At 39.8% G+C, this 21,956-nt stretch overlaps 1 protein-coding gene across 1 annotated transcript in view; it reads left to right on the forward strand.

Annotated features, from left to right (window-relative positions):
• The first annotated feature begins 251 nt into the window (after positions 1–251).
• The window catches only part of MACC1 (MET transcriptional regulator MACC1), a 33,209-nt gene continuing 11,504 nt past the window's right edge, over positions 252–21,956 (forward strand). Inside the window, exons 1-2 of the mRNA XM_066182819.1 lie at positions 252–380; positions 20,903–21,017. Coding sequence (XP_066038916.1) covers positions 378–380; positions 20,903–21,017 — 118 coding nt within the window. The 5' untranslated portion in view covers positions 252–377. The remainder of the gene's footprint in view (positions 381–20,902; positions 21,018–21,956) is intronic.

Genomic DNA, 21,956 nt, shown 5'->3' on the forward strand with positions numbered 1-21,956 from the left:
TGGCACACAAGGAGCACATGCTTCCTCCTTCTCCTCTGCTTATCTCTCTCCCCCCTAAGGTGAAACTTCCACATGGCCTCTCCTGGTTTCAGGTGTAATCATAAGCCAGCTCAAGGCAATTATGGGTAGTGTAGTCCCCTGGGTCACGCCTGTCTTTTGGAACAAGCGGTGCCAGGTTCCTGCCAGACTGCACATTCCAGCAGGCATTGTTCAGCCCTCCCGAGAGGGAGGCTCGCCAGGTGTGCTCCAGCACCACCTGAACCCTGAGCACGCCGCAGTGTCTCAAAGCCAGAGCAGGAATAAGGGCTCCTTCAACAGTACTGATGTCTTGAACAAAAATATAATTTGGATCTAGGGAAAAGCTCTTAGTTTCCAGAATGGTGAGTCTGCTTTTTTTCTTTCAAGTATCTTTAGCTGCTTACGTTCTAAATTCACTGGAGGATCTGAAATATCAGAGTAGTTTTTTGTCTAGTACTATTGCATCAGTCCAATACTATCGTTTGGACATTGCTAGTTCCAGGTGCTACTGGAGAAGGTGCAGAACTTGTGTGCATTTTGAGTGGCATGATATCCTACCCTGGGGTGACTGGGGATGTGTGGAGAAAGGCACTTGATAAGTGATTGCCTTTGCTGAGAGCATAAGTATTGGTGAACCTCCTAAAATTTTTAATTGGTCTTAAGCTCTCCTTCTCTGTCTTTTTACTTCTGAGAAACGAGCTGCTGTAGATCTGTGAGTGTGTGTGCGCATGCACCTCCACGGGGTTTGGGTTTTTTGCTGGTTGATTGGTTGGTTTGGTTTTATTGAAGCACTGTATGAACTAAAACAGTCCACACATGCAGCTGTTGGGTTGGCCTCTGTCTTTGTGAGCTGGAGATCAGTGGTGAACACCCCCTAACAATCCTCCCTGTGAGCAAGACAGCCATTAGAAGTCAGAAAAAGAGAGTTTAAAGAGCACATATACTTCTGAACACTAAAATGTTCATTCTCTATTAAAAGAATCCTTGAAAGGTAATACCTCCAGCCTAAATGGAGGCAAGACTTATCATGCTGACATACCTTGAACCAACTGCCTTTATGGCTAAAAAATAACTAGCACAGCTGGCCGGTCTGTATAAAAATAGAAAGATTTGAGTGAAAGAAAAAAAAAAAAACCAACCCAGCAGTTCTTGTTCTTTTCCTACCTGTCATTACCACTCAGCTAATACCTCTTTTTTTTTTTTTTTCATGTGGATGTATGTTTTTTAAGACAAAAGATGAAAAATTTAACAGCTTGGGAATAGTTTTTGACTGGCATTATTATGAAAGGGAAATAGGTGTTTTCCTGAGTAACAGATATATGGAGAGAAGAAGTGAAGGATTTATTCCTACTGGGTATATCTTGGGAGGCACAAATTGCCACACTGGCAGCACTTTCCCCAGCCCAAAATTATGTATTTGACAGTAGTTAATTAATTCCAACACTGCGCTTATACCCTGAAAACAGTTGCACAGTGTCTGTGTTGGGTGGGACATACACAACAGGATTAACAGCACAAGTTCAAGCTGGTTATTGACATGTTAGAATCCAGAGAATGGTGTTTGCCTTGGGTACATTAAAACAAGGAATACCCACATTTGTATTCACTATACTACATAGTACAACTCCTGTGGAAGTGTGTTCAACAGGTTAATAACATAGAGTCATGGAATCAAAAAATTGCTTAGGTTGGAAAATACCCTCAAGAATATGAAGTTCAACAATTACACCAGCACTGCCACGTCTGCCACAAAACCGTGTCCCTGAGAGCCACACCTACACATCTTTTAAATACCTCCAGGGATGGTGACTCCACCACTTCTCTGGACAGCCTGTTCCAACGCTTGACAACCCTTTTGGTGAAGAATTTTTACATAATATCCAATCTAACTCTTACCTGGCACAATTTGAGGCCGTTTCCTTTTGCCTTATTGCTTGTTAGCAGGGAAAAGAGATTGATCCTCACTTCAGTAAAACTTCCTTTTCAGGTAGTTGTAGAGAGCAATAAGGTCCCCCTTGAGCCTTCTTTTCTCCAGCCTAAACAACAGCTCCCTCAGCTGTTCCCCAAAATACTTGTGTTATACACCTTCATCAACTTTTTTACCCTTTTTGGACTTGCCACAGCAATATATTGTAATAGAAGGTTTATTTAGAGTTTGAATATTTGGTTTAATTTCTTGTCCTGTCTCACTTCCTTGTCTTTCTCCTGTCACGAAAATGGCTAATTGTGTTCAATTGCACACTTCTTTGTTATTTAACATTTTTTTGTAACTCTCTATCATAGTGATTTCCCCCTTTGGCCAAGGAATATTTGTGATTGGTGGACTATCTGTGAGCGATTTCTATGAATGGTGTCCAAGGAAAAAAAACCCTTTGATGCTCACTAGCTCAGAATTTGGATGCCATTCCTCTCTATTTGTCAAAAAAGATAAACTCAAGATCCTTGAGAAACTACATGTATTCATGCTACTGTAAACTTTGGCACAAATCCCTGCAGGGAAGTCCACCTTTGAAATATTGTTATAAAGCATGTGGAACAAACACCAATAACCAATACCGTGCAGAAATATAATTCACATTGCTGTAAAAGTCAAAAGACTGGCTTTTTTTTGGACAGAACAGTCAATTAGCCAACCTAATTTGATGATCTCTAGAGGATGTCCTCCTGTCTGAAGAGCTGGGCTCTGAAGTAGTGGCAGCTGTAGTTCATCATATTTCTACACCACAAACATGGTGCATACTTCTAACAAAATTTGTAAAACAATAAGCATAGTTCTGCCTGGAACTATGGGCTCTTCTATCACTTATCCTACTGCATAGAATTGTAATTTACCTCACAGATCCCACAGTAGGAAACAAAACATGATTTAGAGCGATGGAAAAAGCTACTTGAATATCATCCCTTTCCTGATGTCCCATATACTGCTGCTATCCCCAAATATTTAGTTCTTTTTAACTTCTATGGAAGCCTTCTCTTCTCTTGCTCTCTTTCTGGAAATATTTTCAGTTCATCTCCTTCAACTCTGCAAATTCAGGGGAAAATAGTTGGGATTTTTTCAGAAACTGAATTCCAGAGTAAAGGTGATATCATATGCTAATGGAGAACATGTACTTCAATTAGCCCTGAAATACTTTACCATTTTTTCATCTGCTTCTCAGTATAGATGAGTATCCCATTTGCATTTCTGAAAATCCTTTTTAAACTCATGAAGATCATGCTTAAGCTTTTCCTATGACATTTCAACTAGATTAGAAATCAATGTTTATGAGTAATTTCAAATTGTTCCTTTGAGACCGCCTCTTCTTACCTACAACAAACCTAATCTCACACTGTCTGATTTATTAGACTTTCCAGTATTTCTTCATAATCTGCTCCAGCATTAATAATCTCAGTAATTTTGGTTTGTGAACAAACACAGTCAAATCATTCTCCACTGACTTTCTCTTTCCACCCTTCAGAACTACCTCAAAGCTCCTATTGTGTACTTGTGTACGTGGAGCCACTGTAGTACATCCCTACCAAGGAACAGTGGTGAAGCTGAATCAGAGTTTTGAAACACTGAAAGCATCAGAAAACTGAAACAATTGTATAGTTGTGGCAAGGGAGGTTTTAGGCTCTGGTTTGGTGTCCTTTTGGTGATGAGAAAAAGTTTTCCGGTTTGGAGGTACACGAAATATAATAGGAGGCATAGACTTATTAATTACTGTAAGAGTAGGAGTCTTTTTCTTGCGCAGCTGAACATCACCTTGTAAGCTAGCCTGACCAAGGAGAAGATGGCTATTTAGCTGTAAACTATATTATATGCTGCCTCTCCCTTACTGTGAGTGACTCTGCAGGCTGAAATGCTCTGGAACCCCACAGCCCAGAAGAGAATAATTGAGGCATTATGTGTGAGATATGTATTTTTGTAAAAAAACTTTTGTACAAAAGACTTTAGATGACAATTATTTGAGTCCAAAATCTAAAGAGTAGACTATGTTGCCATTTTCTTCAGCCCTCTCAACGGGGAAAGGATCTTTTCGAATTATTAGAGGAAGTATGCCTTCACTGGAGACTCAACGTACTTACAAATCTTTGTGTTCTTCTTTGTTGCACACCAGTGAGATGGAAAGCGGACACTTTATTTTGGGTAACCCCTTGGACTCCATTTAAACTGGGTAATGGCTGTGTGCTGTAGAATGGGTAGTCCCCTTTCTCATTCCCAGCCATTGCTTCCTGCTGGCCAGCACAGGAAAGCACTGAGTCATTGTGCCTGGACCAGCTCCTGGGGAGACCAGATAAGCACCAGTGTTGATGCAAAGGAGACATAGGACTACTGTTTTCTGGAGCAGCCAGACAGCCAGCCACCAGTCAGATGGCATCCCAAGACCAGGCTTAGCCTCAAGCAAAATGCCACATGATCTCATTTCTTTTCTAGTGCTTTCAAAACTTTACCCTTCTTCTATTCCAGGCTTGCTCTGAACTAATTCTTTAATCTCTCTCTCTCTCTCTCTCTCCATGGAGGCATATATTTCCCTGCATTAAATGGGGGTTCACAAGTATTTAAATTGATTAAAATGATTCTAAAGCATATTGGTTCATACTTGAATCTGCGCTGTCCTCTAGCTAGATATAATGATACTATTTCAGTTTTTGTCTTTACCTACTAATAGCTGCCAACAGCCTTGCTTGCCCATTGTGCCAGTCATCCTGTGATCACACCAAGAAGCAGCCTCTTTCCCCTGGCTGAATAAACTGTATCCCAAAACATTCATGTAACAACTTGACAACGAGTTGTTCAAGCTCTCACCTGAGCTTACCTCTGTAAAACATCCCAAAAGTTTTACGAGTCAATGCTAAGCTTGTGATCCATCAGTAACAAATCCTAAAGCCTAATTTCTGTCCTAGGATCCTAAATGGGACCAAAATTTGGATATGTATTTAAATTGAGAATAAACTGTTTTTCTACATGCACTAATCTGTGCAATTAAAAGGCAAGGACATTGTCTGAAATAACTTGGGGGAGGGACAACTGAGGACACTTTGAAGTGGTTTCTTTATATTCATACATGATCTCACACAGGACCTCTGAGCCCTGGAGAAAAGGCTGTGATGTGATGATAACCTTCTTGGGTTCATTCTGATCCACTAGCTTTAGCAGGATCTCTGTAAAGGTGGGAGGGGTGGGGCACTGCAGAGAGACAGGAAATATCAATTTATTTATTGGCCTGCCCTAATTCCTGTAGCACTAATTGTTACCTGTTGCTCTGTGTGAAATTACTGTGTCTCAAACATGAGTAATGGCAGATTGTTCTGCTCAGGGACTTTTCTTTTCTTTTCTTTTCTTTTCTTTTCTTTTCTTTTCTTTTCTTTTCTTTTCTTTTCTTTTCTTTTCTTTTCTTTTCTTTTCTTTTCTTTTCTTTTCTTTTCCTTTCCTTTCCTTTCCTTTCCTTTCCTTTCCTTTCCTTTCCTTTCCTTTCCTTTCCTTTCCTTTCCTTCCTTCCCTTCCCTTCCCTTCCCTTCCCTTCCCTTCCCTTCCCTTCCCTTCCCTTCCCTTCCCTTCCCTTCCCTTCCCTTCCCTTCCCTTCCCTTCCCTTCCCTTCCCTTCCCTTCCCTTCCCTTCCCTTCCCTTCCCTTCCCTTCCCTTCCCTTCCCTTCCCTTCCCTTCCCTTCCCTTCCCTTCCCTTCCCTTCCCTTCCCTTCCCTTCCCTTCCCTTCCCTTCCCTTCCCTTCCCTTCCCTTCCCTTCCCTTCCCTTCCCTTCCCTTCCCTTCCCTTCCCTTCCCTTCCCTTCCCTTCCCTTCCCTTCCCTTCCCTTCCCTTCCCTTCCCTTCCCTTCCCTTCCCTTCCCTTCCCTTCCCTTCCCTTCCCTTCCCTTCCCTTCCCTTCCCCTTCCCTCCCCTTCCCTTCCCCTTCCCTCCCCTTCCCCTTCCCTTCCCCTTCCCCTTCCCCTTCCCCTTCCCCTTCCCCTTCCCCTTCCCCTTCCCCTTCCCCTTCCCCTTCCCCTTCCCCTTCCCCTTCCCCTTCCCCTTCCCCTTCCCCTTCCCCTTCCCCTTCCCCTTCCCCTTCCCCTTCCCCTTCCCCTTCCCCTTCCCCTTCCCCTTCCCCTTCCCCTTCCCCTTCCCCTTCCCCTTCCTTCCTTTCTCTCTCTGGCTTGAACTGAGCAGTGGATACTAATATGGCAGAGCAGAAAAGTGCTGCTAATCAGGAAAATGTGTAGGAGAGCCCTTTGCACCTTGCAATTCCCTGGTACATTTTAACCAGTAATGATTGTACTCTAGTCACAAAACATACAGCAAAAGGTCTTGTGTGCGCTACTCACGTGCTCCCAAGATAAGTAAGAACTTCCCTAGACTTTACCTCATCTCATGTAATAAATGGTAGCTGAAATAGAAGGACAATATTTTGGAAGTCTGAACTTAATGGAAGCTGCACCTTCCACCTCTGCAAATTTTTTTTCAATAATAAATAGTATCAGACTTCTAAGTTTGGCTACTATTAAACTGTTTTACCATATAAATAAAGACAGGGGAGAGAGAAACACTGTAAGGTGTGTGTATGTCTGTGTGTATCCGTAATTTTCTGCTACATGTTATACATTGCTACAGTTTACTTGTATCTGATTTCTGTTCATAGCTGGAAAGGGAATACAAACACAGCCGTGTCAAAAGCTGCCAGGCGGTGGTATGAATACCTGCCTTGCTCCAGTTAATTGCCTTTCCAGGGTGTGAGCACTTGAGAGAAGGGCCCTTGTGATTTTTATGCAATTATTTTCATCCCTTTGGTCTTACTGACAATTCTCTTCCCATGGCACTTTGAAGTCCTGTTCCCATCCACTGATTTTTCTGAGTGGTCTAAGACAAGTTGTTCGGAGATGAATTTTTAAGGAGTTAGCACATGTTTATGCAATTCTTACAGTAGGGGTGGAAGACACTGGTATATGGTTATCAGTTTATTTGTGGTTTAGTCTTCCCATCTTGGTTTGGAGTTTGGAGTAGTTAACCTTCAAAGGTTACCTTCAAGGGTAATGTTCCAACCCGAACTATTCCATTCTATTATGATATGTAAATTTGTCTATGTCCATTTCCCTCCATCCCTACCCTTCCTTATCTTGTGCATTAAACAGTCAGCTTGCTGGTACAAGGCTCTGCTTTTTAAGTATTTGTACAAAGCTTAGCAGAGGGATGTTCTTCCAGTTAGTTTTACCAGATTATCAATGAAAAAGTAAAAGAAAACTCTGATTTGGGACTGGACACAACATAAACACGAGGTCTGAGGCTCAGACTTGGATTTTTTTTTTAAAAAAAGTAAAATTTATTTTCAGTTCAATGAAAGGCATTCCAATCACCCAGTTTGTCCACATTAAAAGCTAGGTAAAATTCTGTGGCCTTGATTTTTCATTGGAAGAGGGAAAATGATTGTTTTGTTGGATTTTTTGCTTTGAAATCGATGAGTAAATCAAATTTAGTGATTCTGAAACTATCAACCATAGAATTTGCCAGATTTTTATGCCTGTGGTGCCTGAGACTGTGTCTTGACACAGATAGGTCTGTGAAGCTGAAAAGTCTAAATGTTTTATAGGTGGCAAATCATGTCTCTCCTAATATGGAGAAAGTGCAGCAAAAGCTCACTCTATTTACCAGTAGGCAAAAAGTTCACCTATGGTTTATGGGTCAAGCCCCAGTTTTTTTTAAATGCTAATGTCTAAAGAATTCTAAAATTAAATTATTGCGTGGATGCCAGTGTTTCAATATATTGAATGGTGATGAAAGACAGTGACTTATCATTTTAAAATACTGCTAAAACCAGCAATTTGAGATGAATCTGCAATGTGAAATAAAATTATCTGAACCAGTTTTCACAACAGAGCAAACTGTTTTGTTACATTTATCAGGACTTTTGGGGCATAACATTATTTCTTCTTGGTGTGGAGTGAAGTCTCCTGAAGTTCTGAAGATTAGAACTTGCACTGTTAGACAAATGTCTTCTTACATTCTCACTGATGACCTTCTGTGTGATATTTTTAACTTTTGGTGGATGTGACATAACTGTATAATAGCTAACAGAATAAAAACCTACATTATAGAAGGTGTTTAGATGATAATGATTCAAGTTTTGAACGAAGTTGTACGTATTTCTATTTTTAACAGATGAAGGAACCTATACAAATACAACCCTGAATAGTCATCTGTCAGGAGCTGACCTAAACTAACTTCATGCTGGCCAACATTTGGACCATGCACCACCAAGAATATTTGCCAAAGTAAAGCTTAGAGGAAGTTTGGAAGCAGAATATATTTAATTTAAGTATCAATTGACGTATTTCATGCTTTTCTTGCCCTTTCTGTATTAGACACTTTGTTGGAGAATCTGGTGTTCTGCAAATATCTGCTTGTCATCATCAGTGACCTGAAACATAGATGAATAATTTCCATAAATGGGAGGCTGAAAAACACATTCAATAAATTGCACAATCAGGATTACATGTGTCTAAAGGATAGAGATAAAACAAATAACAGGAGTCTCCTGTCTCATTACAGCCAAGGAAAAATGCCTTAGGCAAAGTTACTTGGTGTCATGCAACAAGGTGCACATCAAGGTGTGTGCTAGATTTGCTATTTGTAAGTTAAATGTTAAAAGGATGTTTAAGATGTTAAGGACACCATGACACTTGTATATTTTAATCAAGGAACCACTGACAGTGATGGCAAGGATATATGTGCAATGGTAGGAGTGAGCTGATTGACCTAAACAGTCTTCAACTGCACTGTAAACATTTTGTATATATTGATCTCCACAGGAAAAAGTCCATCACAAAATAACAAATTTAGTTAGGAAAAACTAAACAGTGGAATAACAAACATAACACATTCACATAACAAAACACACATTTTGAACCTTATTATCTTGAGCTGTAGGAGTTAGTTAAAAGTGTAAAACTCAAGACTTGCTGCCAAGGAGGTGAGACGGGTAAGGGAATGCTTTGATCATCAAAGTCAGTGACCTTATGGCACGGCTGTGAATTCTTTCTCCCACGTTGTGGTACAAGTGGAGCAAGGACAGTAAACTTATGAAGGTGAGACCAGAAAAAGTTTTTCTTTAGGGCTGCATTTGGAAGGTGTTCCTGAATAGGCTGACTTCTCTGAGCTAACACATGGCAGGTGCCTTCAGGTTCCTAACTAGGAAAATCAGAGCACTAAAAAGCTATTGCAAGTGAGGTCTGGATTTTAGTTTATTTCACTTGTAACCTTGTGTTTGGTTTATCTCTGTCTAAAGCAAAGGCTGCTCTGCTGTCTGAAACAGGCCAGCTGGAAAAGCTCTAGCTTCCCAGAAACACAGACACCAAAAGAACATGCCTGTGCTGGTACCTGTAGGGACTTTGTGCCATGGGCTGTCTAGTGATATTTGAGATGGATGTCTGTTCCTTTCAATCTGCTGTAGCCAATGTATGGGACCCTGTTGGTAGTTTCGTCCTGCAGTGAGATTATCCTCCCCTCCTGCAAGCTGGGGTTGTCAGAAAAAAACAAACTTAGAATCACATGAATATTTCATTTTTAAGTAGTAGTTCTGAAATTAATGTGGTTTTGTATGATGTTTAAATATCCTAGTGGTCTCAAATAGATTTGTTGTGATTTCTTTAGTCTGACAATGATGATTATTCTTTCTAGTGAGTGTAGTATCACAAGGCTACATGGCTACAGAGAGGTGGGTTTAGAGGTTTAGATGATGAATGCCACCCAAGTTTGCTGTGGTGTGGTGGTTTTTTTTTTGTTTGTTTGGTTGGTTGGTTGGTTGGTTGGTTGGTTGGCTTTTTTGTGTGTGTGTATGTGTGTGTAGGAAGCCAGTGAAATCATCAAGCTTCAGCTTTTTCAAAGACTTAATAGTATAAAATATTGAACTTGCTTAGTCTACATAAAATTGAAAGGCAATCATGCTCAGTGTCTGGGAATGGTGAGGCAAAACAAAGGATTGACACTAGGATTGTCACAGGGCTTAAGTGTTGCATGTTCTTTCACCAGTTTTCTTGGTGAAAGTTAATTTTCTGCTTGTAAAAGTTCTTGGAAAAATGCAAGAGTGGCTGGAGTTGTGGATTTGTTTTGGTTTAGGTTGTTTGTTTGGTTGGTTTGGATTTTTTTTTTAATTGGAAGCAAGGAAGGGGACAGGGACAGACAAAGGGAGAAGCTGGATATAACATACTGTATAAATGCTGTGATTCTATGCAAGAGTTACTGATCTACAGCCTTTCACTTCCACTGGAAAGGCAATAACTTCAACGGTGGTGAAAAATAGTAGAGTTTGCTGAGACAGAATAATTGAAATAAAAATCTGGGCAGATATTTTGAATTGATGGAGTATGATCATCAGTATATCTGAATCATTGTCCTGGAGATTTTCTGGAGGGGTGTCTGAGAGGCTGTCTTTGGGAATTTGATAAGTTTGTTTCCAGTCCAACTTTCTAAGCAATTTGTGACTACATCTCTTTAGCCATTGCTTTTATTTCAGGATGTCAGCCAGATTTTTTGGGACAAATTAAAATTTTTCTGCAACTAAACTGACTATGGTGTGTAAACTGACATTTTTTGTATGTAAAAGGATAAAATTTATGATAGTTCAGGGGTTGGATTGGGATTTATTTTTTGCCCTTTGACATGTGACTGGAATGGAGAGTCTTTTCTATTATAGAACTTGAGTCACTGACATCCTCATTTTCTGTTCTGTACTCATTCCCTCAAAATCTCTAACACAATGTCATAGTCAGTGAACCTGTGTGGAGATAGGGAAGGAAATAAGAAAGAAAGAACAGCTTTATGCCTTCTTTCTTTTTGCATCATTGACATATTAAATGCAGAGAAGAATTAACATTAAGTTATTATTAACATTACGCTTTCTTCATGGCAAATGGTATGGAAAGATGTTATAGAGCTGTGTGGGATAGATTTCTTGCATCATTAGGCACCCATCAGTGTATAGTGCCAGATCTTACTATTCCTGAGCAATAACACCTCAGCTGCTTTATCAAATTTTGTCCCCAGTGATGTTGGCTCAGAAGGAAGAGCAGGAACCAGTGGGAAGGTAGGGTGCCTGTAGCAACCTGATGGACAGGGATGTCAGGAAAAGCAAGTTGGAGGTCTGCTATTGCTTTTGGGGGGAACAGAGACAACATGAGATAAAAGCCAGCACAGAAATGCCTGGGCTAACGTGGCATCCAATTCATTATACAAACATCTCACTGATTGATTTTGGAGATCAGCCAACTGTCTGGTGAGAACCTCAGGAATGGCTTCTGTGTCTGAGTTGTTCAGGGAGCCAGGACAAGGGAATACACAGCCTTAAGATGCTTCCAGTGGGTAATACTATCAATAGCAATATAATAATGTGGTTTTCCTGAATGGACAAACTGGCTTTCCACTGAGATACTGCATCTAGGCCAATGGTGTGCATCACCAGAAGGAGAACTGCTGCTGAAAACTCAGCTGGATAATGTGGTGTGGTGAAGAGAATTAAGGTGGTTAAAGAATATAGGGATGGGAGGAAGAAGAAACCTGGAACAAATATCACTTACACTTCTTGCTTTCACTTCTGTAAAGAGTAATTTGTTGAAGAGTGACTGTAACTACTACAAAAAAGTGGGTGAGATTAAACATGTTTTTCTGCTTATAGCACCAAACATTAATGACTAAAAGTATAGATGCCCTCCTCTAAACAGGTAGAACTAGACAATTCAATGGATGAGCCTGTAAAGCAGCTAGATTTAAAAACTAAATTTGGACACATAAGAGCATGCAATTTATTGGAAACTCGTTGCCTCAAATCTTCTCGAACTTGATTGCTCCTTTAGAAGAAGATCTCCAGTGACAATGAACACTGTATTTAATTTTTTATTTTAATAGAATCACTGTCTTTTTGGTTCTAAAATTACTAGCAATACTGGAAGTAACAGTTCCTCATTTTCATAGTTAGAACTTACTTTTTCTTCTGAAATGTGCAGTCTTCTGTAATTAGAGATGGATCATTAAATGGGACCTGATATTCCGGACTTTTACCATTTTAGAGTCAATCTGGCCATCATATTATTTCAGTGAAAGTATTCAGTTAACAAAACTATTAAAGAGTAGTAGTTGAGATTCCAATTCAGAGGTTCAAATGTCCTTCATTATTAGAGAAACTATCCATTTAAATGTATCCTTATTTGATAGAAATAATTAGGCCTTTTCTTGTCAAGAGCATGTGTGATTGTTATGTAAAGGGAGAGTCTGCATTATAATGAGAGGTGCTGTTTTTGGCTTTTAGAGAACAAAATGCATTTTCATGAACTCCCCTCCCTTCTCCCCTGCAAAATTACATTGTCAAAAATAACTTTAAAATATTGGCAGGTGTAACTTAATGGACAGCTCAGACTATTATTAACAACACAGGCACAAATGTTTTAAATGCAATGATGTCTCACTTCTGGAGAAAAGAACCAACCAAACTTTGGGAACTGTAATTGCCATAAAAAGCATTGAAGGAAAAGTTCACTTTCTGTAGTATATCTTAGAATTTGTCTCTGTGATTAAGACTCCCTCTTTGATGTTCTTTTTGCCATGTTCCTAAAGTGTCAAGGATTATTAAATGAGTCCTTGAGTCAAAACAGATCAATACACAAAAAATAGGTAACAGTCTTTCTTTGTGAATATTATTGTAATCTATCAAACATACTATTTATGCTGGTACATGTTCCCTATGTCTGTTATGTGGTCAGTCAAGCAGAGCAAAATGTAATTTGTGGATGCTTTGAAGAATGATTATGGTTGGAGTTATTAACTCCCTGAACTAACCTCTAATTATAACCAGATGAATCCTTGCCAAATGGATTTGCTTTCCTCTACTATATTTAATGCATTTTTTTCCCAAACAGATAGTTGCCTGTTCTATTAATTTTTTTCCATGTTGAGCTGATCATGTGTCACACATTTTCCATTGTTTCTGCCATCTCAGTATTTATCTTCCTTCATATTTCCCAAGAGAAATGGAACAAGGGGTTGATATGTTTGCTCCCTCTTCACCATGGCATTTTTGCCCAGCACAACCAGGGTACCTTTTTAGCCAGTTTATACATTTTGAAAGCTTGCCTGAGACAGTTTAAACCTTGCAAAGCAAATTCTTCCTGTGTGTTACTGTGTAATTCATTTTTGCGTTGGTATGCATGTTGGAGGTTTTTTGTCCCCACTCCAAGTTAACCAACATCAAACCAAGGTGTTTCCACGTGAAAAGGTCCACCTAACAGTACAGAATTTCTGACATGTTCTTTCTTTGTGTTGAGGCAGAATTCTGTCATGCTCTTGGAAAGAAACTTTTCTAGTACCTCATCTCAACAAAGGCACAGCACATTGTAGTCTCCTCCTGTATCCTCCTCTGGGCACTCACCTCAATTTGCTGAAACCAGGATGCCAGAAGCCTAAGGCACCTTTTACATGCCTGGATATCAGGTTCAATTTCCTGCAAGGCTTTCATTGCATATTTTGCTCATGCATCTTTAATCTACACCTGTCCAAAATAAAGTGTTTCTATCCAGGCAGCACACTGCCAGGCAATTTAGTTTCACAGTTGGATGTTCAAGACTGGATCCTGACAGTGTCATCCACGTCACTTTGTCATATCATTCCTAGACTGAAATAGCAGAAAAACCACCCCACATATTTGCAACACATCCAGATGATTTGAGTGCTCAAAGTCTGTTGTTAATATTAATTACATTAATAATTTCAAGACCTTTAAGATCTGTGAGCAACTAAAACACTTTCTCTGTGGGTGGTTTCCTTGATGCATTCTGCTTACCATGATGCTGTGAAGAGAGCACAGCTCTTGCAAGATTTTTTTATCACATCAGTGGGCCAGATGAGATGTTTAAATGTTAAAAGTCAAGAGGGATTTCTTCTCTGCCTGTGCTCAGTCCTTAAATTTAAAAGTAATTATTTCTATGAAACATGTAACTCAGAGTGTCTGATTGCCAATATCTATGGAAGAACTGAAGAACTCCTTCACTACTTGACCTGGGTTTGATTGTCTGGAAAGTGGATACTTTGCTTGCTTTCTGGCTGGATAGTAGATGTGCTATTTTCTATATATAACTGGAAAAGCTGGAAGAGTGTTGCCAGAATCAAGTTTTTGGGACAGGGGAAGCTTTTTTTTTTTCCTTTTTGGTTGTGCTCCAGTGACTCTGAGGCATACAAAGGATTTCAGTTTGGGCTACTGCTGCTTCTGCCCCCACCACTGCTTCCTGCCCTCAAAGACCTCAGCTCATATATATCCTGCTCAAAGCTGACTTGTGGCATTAACAGACTCAGACATGAGCCTTTCCCAGGGAAGGACTTAAATACTGTGCAGAGTTGGGAGCACTCTCTGAGCCATGCTAGTGGGCAGATGTCTCAGCCTTTATCTCCACTTGCCACTGACAGGCAAGCTGCTCAGTTACAAACCCAGTGTAATTCCTGTAAGCAGCCTGGATGTGAGAAAAAGTCTAACTTAGTGGAAAGAGAAGAAGAAATCAGGGTAATGAAATATAGAGTACTTTGGAGGGATAATGTACTTAAAAACCTGTGATCACAGCTACAGTTCACAGGGACATAAATAGCTAAGAGAGATTTTGAGAATCGTGGTAGCTCCCACTTCTCAAGGTTGATTAAAAATGTTGATATCTGAGGTTTCTGTGTCATCCTAGAAAACATTAAAAGTTCTTAAGGGAAAGCAGCAGGGCTCTAGTTCACATGCAGAACATGGTAGATATAGGCTTTGCCTTGCTCTGAAATGTTTAATGCATTAATTATGGTGACACTGAAACACTTGTGGCACCTAGAAACAGAGATTTTATTTTGTAATGAAACTTCTAAATGAAAGGTATTCCTTACAGAGTACTTTCAATATCTATTTTGAAGAAACAGCTGTTGGCTCCAGTCAGTGGTACAATATTACAATACTTATAGTATTGTAATCTCTGTGAACCAAAAGTTGTTTCACAGAAGCTCCAAAAGTGAAGAAACTAGCTGCTTCCAAAGCATGTACAAGTATACACACTAAGTGAAAATCCAGTGTGATTTTTAACTATTGTTTTCACAGGTGAAATGATATCCATAGAAAATTTAGGCTAATAAACTTGCAATGCTTTCTCTGTACATGAAAAAGAAGAAATACTGCAATTTCATTGAGCAAAGTTGGATCCTTTAATTATTTTGTTAGTGAGATCTTTACTTTCCATCTCCTGTTCTTTAAGAAGTTACTTAGTAAAGTAAGTAGAAGGCAACAATTTTCTTTTTTCCTGAGGCCTAAGTGAAAAGGGGGAGTATTTTAGACCAGTAGCTAAAATCTAAAAGACAACATCAAAACTTAACTACACATTCCTGAGGCTTTTGGAAAGCAACATTCCCAAATGTGAAGTTTATAACTGAAAATAAACACTCTACCACTTACGCTTTTAACAAGCAGTTTTAGAGGTGTGGATGTGCGGAAGGGAAGGAAGGATACCTGTCTTGTGGAGGGAGTGTCTATGGTAGAGCTATTTTTATTTGCATAGTGTTCTGTGAACAGGCTAAAAATCAGTCAATTTTGGGTTGTGCAGACCTGAGCAGAGGCTTTGAAAACCCACCTGCAAAATAGTGGAAACTCTTGAGAGGATGACCCACTTGAATTCCTGTCTTTGTTGTGCTGAGAGTACCAGCTCTACCCTTTAACTCCAGCTCGGGTGAAGTATTAGGAGCAGTGATTGTGTCAGTTCCAAGCAGCCATTCAGACAAATGTTGGGTCTGCAGAAAATCTAAGCCCTGGGTTCAGTGTGAATGGCTCTGCTGTTCCCACAGGGTAATAAATTTTCAGAACATTGAAAAAGTAGGTACCAAACTTGGCAACTATCTAACAACAGAGTAAATAAGTAGCTATATCTATTGAAAATTCCTTTCTATGACTGCAGTCAAAATGGCAAGGTATCGGGCCATACTAAACCATTAATGTTCCTTCTGAGTATTATTAGCATGTTAGAGGTTGAGTACTTTCAATGCTGAACATTAAAAGCCAATTTTGTCTCTGTTAGAAGTGGGATACAGATGCATTTCCTTGACTGCCTCACATGCACCAGACTAAAATGAGTCAGAGACTTCCCCACTTCAGCTGAATGTTCCATTTGCTGTGCTGTGTGCTGTTGCCTACAGTACCACAGTACAGCTCTGCAATCAAAGATTAAGAACTTGGGTCCAAGACCCTCTCATTGAACTCTGAGCTGTATAAAGCTGTTCTAGACCTCAAGAGCCAAGGGACAGTTAAAATATGGCTTATTACTGTTGCTAATGTTTACTCAATAATATGTTAGTCTGCTGAGAATGGGCAGTGGCCTAAGTTTGTTGGTGACATGCAGTCCTTCTGAAACAATCCCTCTTCTGTGTATTGCTGTATCATTAGAATTCCTTTTCTTTTCTCTATATAATAGAATTTAAATAATTCAGTATACTCGGTATATGGTTAGATGAGGAGCATTTTATTTAACATTCTGTTGCATTTATGTTTCTCCTTTTTCAGAAAGAAACTTGAAAATCCAACAGCCCAACCTGTATAAGTAGGAAGTCATTTTCCCCCATGTAACCCAAAAATGAGCCTGAGGAATGAGACACATCACCATCACCTGTCTGTTTCTTGCTCTGTAACTGCTAATGCATAAACTTCACCCCCAGGATACAAAGGCCATGAATTTTTTCAAATATGGGTAGCACTGTCTGTGGGGAACATGTAGAAGTCCAAGGGGAGACATGGCCACAGGAGAGTTCTGTTCTTAACAAAACCTGCTTTTGAAGAAGGATTAAGGTAGAATGGAATATAAATTGCTAGTGTTTTGTTCTGGGATGTTGATACTTAAAAAAACCAATGGGATATGTTCTCTCTTATTTTTGAAGGCAAAGGCAGTGGGAAAGTGTTTTCCTTTGGGCTTTTTTTATTTTCTTCCTTACCACTGTTTTAGACACAGCAGGATATGGTTTTTTTGGTAGTGAGACTGGAAAAAAAAAACAAACAAAAAAAACCCCACCAAAACGGTGCACTTCAATATTGAAAGACCTGGAAGAAATTTCTGGAGGCATTTTTTGGAGGCAGCAAAAATGCCGTCTGCAGCAAATCTGTCTCCTGAATTCCCTGAAACTGAACTTTCTACCCAAGACTTTCTTCTTCCTCTAGGGCATCTAGTGCATTTTTCTTCCTCCATAACAGTGCTGCCAGCAGCGCTCCAGGTCCTGAGCTGCATGCTCTTATGAGTCAAACAACCCCCGAAGAAGGCACCTAGCTAACTGCTCTCATACAAGAAGTGCCACATCTCAGCAGTCACTCAGGTTCACTCACTGGTCACCTCCACAGCTGATTTCTTTCCAGCCTCTTCCCTTCTCATTCCCTCCTGACTTCCCACCGTGAGTTGACATGCTGTCAGTCAAATAATTCCTTGCATCATTAAGCACTTTTGTAATGTGCTTAATGTGTGTCAGTTTACATCTTATTCTGTTGCTACAGCAAATGAAAAGCTTGGTCTCTGGTTCCTTCTATACAGAGCTCCCTCTTTTTGCATCAAAAGCTTTTTATACCTTTCCCTTTGGATGCCGATCAGTACGGCTCTATATCCCACATGCATTGATCTCACTTCTCTTTTGAATGATTGTTCTTCCGAGTTTTTTCAGGTGAGTTCCAAGTTAATAGGTTTGTGCTATCAAAAGTTTAATTTGGGATGCTATTTTATCGCAGAATGTATCCATGGAAAAGGGTAAGCATTTGGTTTTCTTATTTTCTTAGTCTCATAGAGAGAAACTAGGGCTTTAGCCATTCCCAGCACTCAGGCTGGAACACAGAAGAGGTGGGACCCAACCCTGGTGTCAGCTGATGTAACCCTGTGCAGGAGACACATTGTCCAGTACCCAGGGGTGTGTACAGCCTGTCCACAGCATTTCCCACATCCCTTGACATGCTGGCCAAATGTGGTCATCTTTTGCTGAGGAATGTTTATATATCCCCCCTTCTCTCACCCTCTGCTTGACTGTCCTAAAGACATGACTCAATCACAAAGGACCCTTCATTATCCTGTCATACCAAGAAATGCTTTCATGTGGGTCGAGGGTTATTTTTGAAAGTCGTTTTCCTTTTCAGTATCTGCCTTTTCTATCTTTATGCCAGGCTGATGAACATTTTGAGGGATTCCCAGAGGGAACTTTTAGGAAATGGTTTATTCTATTTGCAGAAGTAGTTATTGTTTAAAAAACTTCCAGATGCAGTCTTGTTGTCATGTTTCTTTCAATATAATCCCTCTGTGTAAAGAGATTGTTTTTCTTTATCTCTTCCTCTTCTTCTCCCTTCTCCATGGGTTTCCTATTTTAGCCCCTGTAAATTTGCACTCTTGTGCTCATTCTTCATCCTTATTTACCGCCTCCTGCTTTATGCAGTTACTGAAATTATTGTAGGTATTTTAACTATTTAAAGAATGATTCTTAAATTCACTTGTGAATTATCAGTAAATTGTCAGTCAGAGATTAGTGCTGGCAACAAGTACACTGGTACTGCAAAATGAAGACTTAATTTTTGTACATTTGTTGAGATTTTAGGCTATGGATACCATATGCTGGCATGATTAAACCTCCACAGTGCGTATGCAGAATCCAGAGATAAAAAACTTTCATGTTTATAAAATGTTCAGTTTTTCTTTGTTTTGAGATGCAGCAGCAAAACAAAATTTATTTCCTTTGGACCGAGTCTGTATATATTATCAAATATACTCACTTATCAGTGACAGAAGAAATGGTGATATCTTTATACAGATGTGGAATGCCAGATCTTGGAATTAATGGTGTTGGGATTAAGGAGGTATTTCAGTTTCCAGTTTTGTTCTGGTGGAGTAGTAGTAGCAGAAGCCGGAATGCATTGGCATTGGAGGCTAGCTTTACCTACGAGCTAAAATCAGGACTCCAAAGGCCAAATAAAAGAGGTTTCTAGTAACAAAGGAACCTGAAATCCATACAACCCTTGGAGGTGCTGGGTGACTGAGCTTTGCCTGACCTCAGCCTTGCTGCTTGTGTACAAAACAGCACCTGAACAGACTGCCAGTAGCTGAAGATATCTCTTGTGGTAAGAGTAATAATCTACAAAAATCTACATTTGCAGTGAAAAAAAGCGATATCTTAAACCATGGCATTGTACAACGAAAAAAAACCAGGTGGCTTCTGATTTCTGTGCAGTAATGCTTGGATATACAGTATACTTCCTTTTACCATAACTCACCTACTAGAACTGGAACTGAAAATTCCTTCTTCTTACAGCTGCAGCAAAAACAGGCCCAAACCTTTTAATTTCTTCATTTTAAATATGGTAAACTGAGATCTTCTCAGGCTGCAATGTTTGCTGTGGAAGTAACAGGCTGCAATGTTTCAGACTCCTGAGCAAAGCTGACTATGGTATCTCGTGTGTGGACCCAAAACCTTCTGGATTTTTTCCATCTCTCTTCCTCCCCCTTCCTTGTTTCTTTGTTTGTCTCATTTTTCCCCCAGACATCTTAATGAATCAGATGATCATCAGCATTTATATCTCACTACATATAGAATGCGTGAGAGGATTCTTGGAAAGTCACTAGGTGATGTCTTGCTTTTTTGCACTAACTTGAACTTTTCTGCACAAAAGATCTCTCATATTTTATTTGCTCTAGCTTCTGTTTGTGGGATACAGTAATTTCAGCATGTAGGATGCTAAATGCTCTCTTGAAAGTTCTGTAAGTCCTCTTTCTTTAGGAGACACAGCTCCTGCTTTCCTCAGCATTAGGCAATGTACTTTGAGAGGTTCATCCTTCTGTTACCTGCGTCAAAGGGACTGCACCAAAATGAAACAGAACTTCTTGCAGCCAGAACAAGGAAGTAGAGAGACCTGAACATGCTCTCTTAGGCTGTTGCTATGCTGGTATGGTCTCTAAGGAAAGACACTTTAAGTCATTCTTGGACTGACTAAAAGGAAATCTGACCTGATCTTCTTTCAGGAGGAAATATAAGAAGAATAATAAAGCAGAAAGGGATGAAAATACTTTCTATTAATTGGCATGGAAAGTAACAGACCTAAATCTCCCCCTTTAATGGTTCTACTCAAACTTACCTGAAAACAGGAGGTAGGGTATCTATCTTATTTTTAAAAAAATAATTTATTCAAGATCTGAATGGAAGTCATTGTGTAATTGGCTCAGTTCTAATTGCAAGATACTTAATTTTGTGAGTTATTGGACTTCAATATGCGAAGTCACAGGGGAACCCTGAAATAATAAAAGGAATCGGCAGAGCAAACACAGGTCCGATCAATATGATTACTGCTACGTTTCTCCTTTATTCTGTGTAAGATTGCAGGTTTTATACACTCTATATTGTTTACACTTACAGCTACATTCTCATTGGTACATGGCACAGGAAAGAATGCAAACACCTACTGTTTAATAAACTGTTTAAGGTAGCTACTATGTCCACACCAATTACTATACTTGTTAACTACTATGAAACCCTTTGACCCTTGCAATACCTCAAATGAAAATTTCTAAATGCAACACACACTTGGCACTAATTTCTATCTGCGCCACAACCTTACAGGCCTCAGGATGAGGCCCAGACTAGATGATTCAATTATAGTCCATATCTGCTACTAATATGGGCTGGTATATTGTATTGCAGCTGTAGCATCTGCTGGGTTTGATGCATGTATGACCATAAGACTCACTCAGGTTTATGACACTCTTGGGCAGAGTTCATAAATTTACTTGTAAACTTTTCTTCACTTTTTTTTTCATGTCATACTACAGGAACAAAGCTCAATTATTCTTCAACAGTTTCCCTTCTTTCATGTTGCATACTTGATGATGTTTTATATGCTTAACTGTCTTCTAGGAGGAAAACTCTTCCAGTAGTGGAACAGATTCCCTAAGCAGTGGAGAGATTCCACGAAGCCGGTCAGAGGGGACTTTGGTTGATGTGGATGACGGGACACCTTCAGACAGCTACAGTATGGCTCTTCTGCTATTTCCTGCACTAAGGCTCTCCAACCAAAGTCTTTATTTCTGCAAAAGTCTGGGTCAGGCAGGTTGGGAGGAAGAGTTGAAATCTTTAATGTTACATTACTGGGGGTCAAGGTGGGGAAGAGAAGAGGAAGTTCTTAGCCAAACTAGATTAATTTAGGGTTTTAAGAACATGACGGCAGGGTAATTTTGAAGTTAGCTCAATTTAAAAACTGAAGTCTTGGGAAAGTTGATTTAATCTCCTCAATATTTTAATCCCAAAGCAGAGAAAACTTTGCCCTCCACAAGGTAAGCATTCTCTCAGCTTCTTGTCCAGTAGCAGATACAACAGCAAGCCTGCCACTTGCGTGTAAGTTGTGGAGCAGGAATTATTTCTTTACTGACATGCTGCACCCCAGTAATTGCGCTGTTGCCTTGGCATGGGAAAGCGTCTGTCCTAGTGAGTCAGGCTCTGACAGACTTTTCTGCTCATATTTTTCTTGTAGAAACATGCCCTTTAGGATGGGGAAGAAACCCAAACAAAATCCTTATGTTTATTTTGGGCTTAATTAATCTATATTTTTAATATGCAATACTTATTTGACTATAATGACATCACAGCACAAAGAAAGATTTTGGCCTTTGTGGGCAGAGTCAAAAGAGCTTTTCAGTGGGTGCCTGAACAGTGTATCCCCCTCTGGTGACTCTGGTCAAGGCAAGGTGCTTGAGGAAAAGGAGGCTGCCCCTGGGCTCAATCCCCCTGCCCCCGGCAGCTCACCTGGAAGGCTCTTGTCAAGACAGTATTAGAGCTTTGTAGATAGGGAGCTGACAAACAGGTAAATTCCACCTTGATACTTCCAAACTGGGAATTTTATGGAACTGTGGAAAGACCTCATGGTTTTGGCTTTTTATTACAATTTGAAAAAGGAAACAAAAAGAGAAGTACT

The sequence above is a fragment of the Chamaea fasciata genome, unplaced genomic scaffold (genome assembly GCF_029207755.1).
Source record: "Chamaea fasciata isolate MVZ Bird 193981 ecotype frontalis unplaced genomic scaffold, bChaFas1.0.hap1 SCAF_1, whole genome shotgun sequence".
Taxonomy (NCBI): Eukaryota; Metazoa; Chordata; class Aves; order Passeriformes; family Sylviidae; genus Chamaea; species Chamaea fasciata.